The sequence below is a fragment of the Paramormyrops kingsleyae genome, chromosome 20, assembly GCF_048594095.1.
Source record: "Paramormyrops kingsleyae isolate MSU_618 chromosome 20, PKINGS_0.4, whole genome shotgun sequence".
NCBI lineage: Eukaryota > Metazoa > Chordata > Actinopteri > Osteoglossiformes > Mormyridae > Paramormyrops > Paramormyrops kingsleyae.
The window spans coordinates 17,864,890-17,873,471 of NC_132816.1; the positions used below are offsets into that span (position 1 = coordinate 17,864,890).

The 8,582-nt window shown below is 41.4% G+C and overlaps 1 protein-coding gene across 1 annotated transcript; it reads left to right on the plus strand.

Moving 5' to 3' along the window:
• The first annotated feature begins 6,173 nt into the window (after positions 1-6,173).
• On the plus strand, positions 6,174-7,943 carry foxi1 (forkhead box i1). Its single transcript, XM_023831027.2, has 2 exons — positions 6,174-7,027; positions 7,264-7,943. Exons 1-2 carry the CDS (start codon positions 6,430-6,432, stop codon positions 7,818-7,820), a joined length of 1,155 nt encoding a protein of 384 aa, XP_023686795.1. The 5' UTR covers positions 6,174-6,429; the 3' UTR covers positions 7,821-7,943.
• Positions 7,944-8,582: the final 639 nt, after the last annotated feature.

Sequence of the window (8,582 nt, forward strand, 5' to 3'; positions counted from 1 at the left end):
GGGCTCGGTGATCGCAGTGCAGGATTAATAATCCTCTTAAAAGGCTTTTGATGAAGTTCCACATAAATGAGCAGCATTAAAAATCCACCTCGCCTGCCTAGGCCACGCCTACCTGTGCTGTCCCACCATCTGACTGCATCCCCCCCCCCCCACTAATTTATGTGAACTTGCACTGTCAGGTGCCCACCAGATGAGGGCGCACTTCCCCCTTGAGAATGCTTTCTCTCAAAGTTTCCTCCTGGCTTCTCCGTGCCACTGTGGCCTCAGGACTGGGACTCCTAATATAAATAAAATAACTTCAACTTGCCCTTCATTCGGTGCCAGTGTGATCAACAAAAAAAATCACAGGGATCTATTCTTAGACCATTGTTCTTCTTACTATTTAATGGCATAAATTCCAGCATATCTAATAAGATTGGTAAATTTGGTAGGCACTGTGGGATAAAAAGAGCTGGGATGATACAAGAAAATGAAGCCTGGATCCTTCCGGAAACTAATGTTCCGCATGTGGACAAATCAACTCAGAAATATTAATGCAGGAGGTTCCTACTGGAGAGGAGATACCCACCATGTTTAAGAACAACATCCATGTCGATTCGTCATGGCAGCGGGAGGAAAACACGATCGTTCGACAAACCGAGAGGTGCGGAGAGTGGAAGCCAGAGAGGGGGGGGGGGGGGGGGTCACCCTGACGCTGAGTGGGACTCATGTGAAATGTAATCTAACAGCTCAGGTCACTCAAGAAAGCCTGAAGAATGACCTCCAGCTTGGAATGAAATAAAGTGCAGGATCCCGAAAACTATTTAATCCCAAACAGCACTGAGCAAGGAGGCAAATAGGCCAACCCTAACATGAACAGGTAAGGTCACCCCCCCCCCCCCCCACTGAGCCCCCCACACACCATACAGGTTCGAAAACCATACACCAGTGACATCACAAACCAAGAACAGATTTACCCAATTCAGCTGAGAATAAGAGTGCCTTGGATTTTCAACAAATTTGTATTGTGATGTTTCAGAACTTAAATGAAATCCATCCATCTTTCAGCTGCATATCCAGTATGGGGTCTCAGGGGTGTGTGGGAAACCCCACAAAAATAATATTCATATTTTTTATGTTGAACTTTGTATACTGTAAATATAGTAATGACCTATTTTAAAAACATTGTACATGCTACTCTTTTTATAATAATCATTATTATTATTCAAGAACCTTACGTATATATTTCACACTTGCTAAACCAAGCAAGATCAGTTATTTTAGCTATGGAGGCATTTCAGATATTTATCTCTGCTCATCATCAGAATTACATCCTTGATTGCAAGAGTCTAGGTTTTCCAGACGTTAATTTGTGCCTTGCATCAGTAGAGTGATTTGTAATTAGCTCTGCAGTGTCGAATGCTCAATAGGTTGTGTCCACGCAGTACAAGAAAAAAAAAGCAATTTCCTTTCCGAAAGGTTTACTGATTGCCCGTGGTGCACAGGCTAGTGTCCTCAGTGTTTTGCCATGGAACCGCACAATTAAACCAAGGTCATGCTGAAGAGGAATTTTCTGCTGATTAGCTGGGATGAGATGAACGTGTCTCACAGGTCTGGTTATGGTGCGATTTACCGCGTCCGGGAAGCGTGGCACGCACCTGCTTTTGAGATGGGAATCGATAGATCCTATTGAACTCCTAAGCAAGCCCTTGACATATACAGTACATCCCTGGGCATTTGGCTAATGTTACCAAATTAAAGCAAGTGGTTCCTGTAATATAGAACTATACAAAAATATTCTGCAGGCTGAAACATTAAGAAAATAAGACCAGACACAAAGACATGCATTCAACCAGATATTAAGTCAACAAACAAGAGGTACTTGATCTGCTGCAGGAGTACCCATGTGAGCCATACAGCTTTAGTTAACTTCATAACTTTTGGTTATGTTGGTTATGTTATAATATGGGGTTATAATAAAACTCACAGACCTTTGAAAGACAATGAATACTGAACATAAGTACATTTCATTCAAAGAATAAACACGCAGCACTAAATCTTAATTCTACCATTTTCAAAGTCTACTATAACCCTGTAAAATCCTCATTTAAATCCAGAATTGCTCCCAAAAGTTTCTTTTCACCAGCATCTGACATAAAGTAACAAGATGTAATATATAGACGACCTGTTACATCCCTCTTTGGCCTTGTGGTGACACTGTTTCCTGTTTTACTTTGGGTTAGGCTGCATTTTGGGTTCTTTCAGTCTGCCGGTGGTGGTTTGTTTCTCCGAGTGACTTTATCCGTAACACGACCCTACATGATAAGGATAATACTAAGCGTGGTGATGTTTGTGTGCTTTGTGATAAATAGATCTACATCGCTGAGTTTAATACAATATTTACCAATATTTATAAATAAAAAATGAACAACTGACGAGAGGTGGAAAGTTCAGGACCAGAAAGTACAAATCCAGACCAAGGTTTTGTTTCAACCAACCAGTTGAGTACTCTGTGAATATGACTCCTTATGCTCAACTGGTTGGTTGAAACAAAACCTTGGTCTGGATTTGTACTCTCTGGACCTGAACTTTCCACCTCTGCAACTGACTAATGTGTCATGATTTATCGGTCTGCCGTCAATACAGCGAATGACTTTAGCTGAATATCGCTTCATGATTGCTTCAGTTGGCCTACGTATAATTCTGACCTGCGCTGATTGTTCCAGAAATTTCAGAAGACGCCATTATAAAGCACACAGGTTTGGAAAGTTCTGGTCCAGAAGGTACAAATCCAGACCAAGATATTGTTTCAACCAACCAGTTGAGTACTCTGTGAATATGAGTTTTTATATTCAACTGGTTGGTTAAAGCAAAATCTTGGTCTGGATTTGTACTTTCTGGACCAGAACTTTCCAAATCTGAAAGCTCACGCAGCCCAATGTCTAATGTTCACTGGATAAATCGTCCTTCACTCGATTATCTGCTGCGACCTGGAGATTTGCATTCTGTATTTATCTGAATTTGCCATTACGGGACCGTGTCCAGAGCGTCAGCAGGCAAACGTTTGTGATTCAACTATGCAGGAGAATAATGAAGGTATCTTGCGTTCAGATATTGACCATTACAAACAATCACTGTCTAAGACAATAAATTATTGAGGCATAGCAGCCTGAACGATAGATTCAGTCTGCCGTATAAAATTATGCCTTATAATATGATTTGGAGTTTGGGCTGCTTAGTTATTTCATGCTTCAGTGTATCAAGGCAACTACAAAATCGAAATGTGAGCTCATATAATTACAGATTTTGTCATTTAAATATTGATAGGCCGCATAACGTGTTTTGGACAGTAAACAATAGCAATTAGATTCCATAGACTACTTGAATGAAACAAAACCGAGACTGGAAAGGTTATACCGTCGAAAGGATTGAGTACGAATGCCTTTATTTATTGTGCGCCATTTTAACACCACAGCGCAATGCGTGTATCTGGAAGAAGGAGACAGACGTCGACTGCTCGCCCACTGAAACAGAGCATCGATGAACTCAACGCAATTTTCAAAAACAACCACTAGAGGTCAGTCTACGACTCTATGGTATTGTAGCCTTCGATTTCCTTTTACTATGAAGTATGCAATTTATAAACGAAACATTTATTTCTGCAAATAATAATAAGAAGAATAGATAATTTTACTGTAACCGCCTACAACGTCATTTAAATACAAACGCCTCGAAATCCACAAGGAGTTTTTAAATAGTTTATAACCGGTCAGGTATACTTAACTATAGGCTGCTTTCCCAGGTACACGTAGGGAAAAAACAAAACTTCAGTGCAGTGAACTTTGAAACTTGGTGAGTTGTTATTAATTTGTCTATACCGAATTTCACACTTGGGATCAAACACAGGTACCTATCTATCTGCCCCCGCGCTATTAAAAATCTTTCTGTCAATCTAATTACAATTACCATAATTTTGGATCTTTGGTACTTGATATAAATGGGCATATCTTTGATTGTCCACAAGGTGGCGGTGTATGATAGAAGCTGAATGCGCTGTGTTGGTTGGAAGGAAAAGTGCAAGAAATGATCAGGAGAGAGATCGATAGTGATACGAAGGGGAACGTAACATATTAGTGATGAAATGCCTTTACAGTCTCAGCAATACAACTCCACAACTTTTACGTCGGTAAATGACTTTTAGTGCTTTTCATATCTGGGTAAATTATGTTGATTCATTCAAAATTCCACATATGAAGCGCAGAACTAGACCCATAAATTAAAAAATAATAATAACATATTGAAGCGACACCACACTAAACACACGTGCTAACCTGTTAAAAAAAAAGGTTTTTGTTTTCATCACGTAGTTCTTCTAAAATATCTAGCCAATTTTTATTTGATTTTTTATCTATTTGTTCATTCGTCATTCATTCATTTTCTATACCCGCTCGTCCTATTCAGGGTCTGGGGGGTCTGGAGTCTGTCCCGGAGGCTGGGAATAACCCAGGATGGGGCGCCGAGCCATCGCAGGGCACACTCACACACCAATCACTCACACTCACACACCAATCACTCACACTCACACACCTACGGGCAATTTGGTAACTCCCATGAGCCTCAGCGTGTTTTTCGACTGTGGGGGGGGAACCTCCACGACAACATGGGGAGAACATGCACATTCCACACACATGGAGCCAGGGAGACTCGAACCCAGGTCCCAGGGTGTGAGGCACATCCATTCATTGATTGATTTGACTATTTATTTATTTGCTTCCAGCACTATCAGAAAAAAGAGTAAAAATTTGTACCTTTTCTTGTCACCCTTGTAATTGTACCTTTTATGGTACAGAAATGGACTCTGAGGAACATTCCAAAGGTACAAACAGCATTAATGTACCATCAATGGTACAGAAATGTTCCCCAGAGTCCATTTCTGTACCTTAAAAGGCAAAATTATTTACAGTTAAGGGTACATTTGACAGACCCTTGAGGGTACAGCACCAGTGACAAGCAAAGGTACAAATTGGTACGCTTTTTTCTGAGAGTGCAGAGGTGTGAGGCACTTCAATTAATTAATTGATTAATTAATCAATCAATTGCTTAATTAATTAATTAGAGTGTTTATTTGTTTAGTTGATTGATTGATTTGGATTAATTATGTATAACTGGATTACAATTACGCTATGTAGTATAGTTCAGTATAGTGTTCATTTTAGGCGTCCAATATGCCAAAACCAACTATTGTAATAATTAATAACTACTACATACGACTATATTAATTGATTAAAAGTCACATTTTTTGTTGTCAATATTGAATAAATGTCTTTTAAAATAGTTTTCTATCATAACTTGTAAATTGCTTGCTCCATTTTGAAGTTGGTGGCTGTTTTCGTAATGTTTTCGTCGCTAGGTTTCTTGTGTGTCTTTTTTAAAACTTATGACAAACGTTGATGTAGATGCTGGTATTTATTTTTTAGTTTTTTTTATTGTTACTAAATTGAGGTGTAATTAGTTGTATTAAAATACAACTAAACACAAGTAAATAGTAAGTTGCTTATATTTTTCCACAGAAAATCTAATTCCGATTATTTCGTCTTCCACTAATGCACCTGTGCTTTACCTTTGTTCATCTGTGCGAATGAAACAAAACGCTTTTTTTTATAATAAGTGTAAAGCAATTGCATAGTCGATATTTTAGCAGTACCCAGTCAAGTAGATAATATTTGCCTTGTGTTTATAGGTTACTCCTGATAAGTATATTCAAGAGAATACCGCTGTGTTGTTTTAATTTTATGTTTTGAATTGAAGCTATCAATTAAAACAACCCACACTGACCCCGCGGCATGTTTTTAAGCATTAATTTCTTTTTTAAGAAATTAAGTATTAACTGATTGTAGGATGCAGTTTAAATTATTAATGTTAAAGAACACTTTTAAATTGTGACTTGCTTAGACCGACTGTCAATGACATGAACAACAAGTTTAAACATGAACAACAAGTATAACTGTACTTCACATTTGATATATGAATCTTTACACCTCGTTCCAAAAAGTATTTGAAAGTAAATATCATATGTGGAGCACTGCCAACTGGAACAATATTCTCTAGATTACCACCCGAACACAGTATTGAAATGTAGTATACCTTCAAAAACAGGAGGGGAGACCCTTTCATGCGCTCGCGGGGGGAATCCCCTCTTTTAAACCCTGCTTAAGACAATACGAATGGAGCGTGACTTCGGGAAAAGGGGTGTTGCCCAAGAGCCCATTGAGCACAAGGTACTTAGCTGGAGGCTCTCTCTCGGTCTTCAGAGCCATTAGCTACCTTAAATACTCCCCTGCAAGCCTTCAGACTTCAGTCTTCGGTGAGAAACGGAGATAGAAACACCGAGCGCCGCCAAATGTGGATAATCCTGCGCTGCTCCGCATTCGTCACCGATCAGAGCGGATTATGAACGGATTTGGACAGCAGCCATCTAACCCTCAGTCTAGCCCCGTTCAGCATCACAGCGCGCAGGAGCTCCTGGACATGGCCGTGTACTGCGACAACCTCAGCATGTACCAGCAGAACCTGCATCACCACCACGGCCAGAGGCCGGCCGCCCACCCTCCCGCGTACGGGCTGGGGGAGTACAACTCCCCGAGCAGCAACCCCTACCTGTGGCTCAACAACCCGGGCATCAACTCATCTCCTTATCTCGCTGGATCCAACAGCACGTCGTACATCTCGTCGGGATACGGGGCGAACCAGAGGCAGTTCCTGCCGCCGCACGCGGGATTTGGAGGGGCCGACCTCGGGTGGCTCTCCCTCTCCAGTCAGCAGGAACTTTTCAAGATGGTTAGACCTCCGTACTCGTACTCTGCTCTCATAGCTATGGCAATCCAGAACGCGCAAGATAAGAAGCTGACTCTCAGTCAGATCTACCAGTACGTGGCCGAGAACTTCCCCTTTTACAAGAAGAGCAAAGCCGGCTGGCAGAACTCCATTCGCCATAATCTGTCTTTGAATGACTGCTTCAAGAAGGTCGCAAGAGACGAGGATGACCCCGGTAAGTCACCGGCATAGTCGCGTGCAGGGTGCATGCATGCAGCCACCTGCAATACAGGCTTATAAAATTCAGCAACAGGTGACAAGCAGGAAACTGCAGGAGTGTAAAACCAGATGGGACATATTCCCTGTCTGTAATACATCCAGTATCGCTTATATAGTTCCGGAGTTAGAGGCACGAGCGGTCGGTCTGTTTTGTCGTATTTTTAATTTATCTGATTTTCTTTCGTGCATCAGGGAAAGGAAACTACTGGACTCTGGACCCAAACTGCGAAAAGATGTTCGATAACGGTAACTTCAGAAGGAAAAGGAAAAGGAGGGCGGATGCTAGTCAAGGCAACGTGTTATCGGCCAAGTCTGAAGAGGACAGCGGCGGGATAAAGCTCTCCGACACCGGCAGCATGCTGAGCTCGCCGCCGCAGAGCCTGCAGGGCTCCCCGGTGGGCGGCGACACCAAGCCCTCGCCGTCCCCCTCGCTGGAGCACAATCCCTGCTTCAGCAGCTTCATCTCCAACATGAACTCCGTACTTGCCGGGCACCACAACGGCGTCGGCGGCGGCAGGCAGTACGGATCAGGACTTTTGGCGGATCTGACGCAGAACAGGGAGAACCTGCCCGGACTTGGCTCCTACTCGCCCACGAACGGGGCGCTCGTGAACTCTGACTCCGGCCAGCATCCCAGCCGCCTCGGCTACTATTCAGCCAGTCAGAATACCAGCAATCTGGCCAGTTCGCTGACGAACCATTTCAGTGTAAACAATTTAATATATAATCGTGAAGGAACCGAGGTCTGAAATGAATTAAAACACGACCAACAAGAAACTACACACAACCTTATGTCATTGTAACGCCTAAGTGCCAGAATATATTGGTATCAAATAATATCCTTACTTATAAACGTTTTTCCTCTGGCTTAATTGACTTGGCCTATTAAATTAGATCATTTGAACTATTTGTTCAAACTTTGCATAACTTTGTACGCACAATGTGTTTAAATAATACATCTCTGTTGATCAGCTGTAGCCCCGTCGTGCAGTAGGTGACCCAGATATCACAAATACGGTGAAATGACATTGATTCCATATCAGACAAAAAGGTTGAAACAACGCTGATATTCAATCTTTCACTTTATATCAACATTGAATCAAGGTTTTGCCACCATCAATGTTTCAGTATTGAAAATCTGACCAAAAATCAATTCAGTTTCAACGTTGATAATGTAACACTGACCATATTTCAACGCATTTAACTATAATTAACGTTGAAACAGTAACATGATGCTGTCTGGGGAACCTGCGACCTGACGGCGCCTTGGAATTAGCGTGTCACACATAACGCACCTGTTAAGCAATAATTTCGTGATATTTGAAAAACGATACTTTGTTAAAGTGCCTTAACATGTCTGCTTATAAACATGTTTTTTTTTTTTATTTAAAGTGCACTCCTTTTTTTAGGATGTTTTAAATAAATTGTCTTATTTGAAATCAAACAATGGAATATATCAATTTGTAGGCCTCTTGTAAAATTATCTGTATTTTGGCGGCGTTCAATTGCAG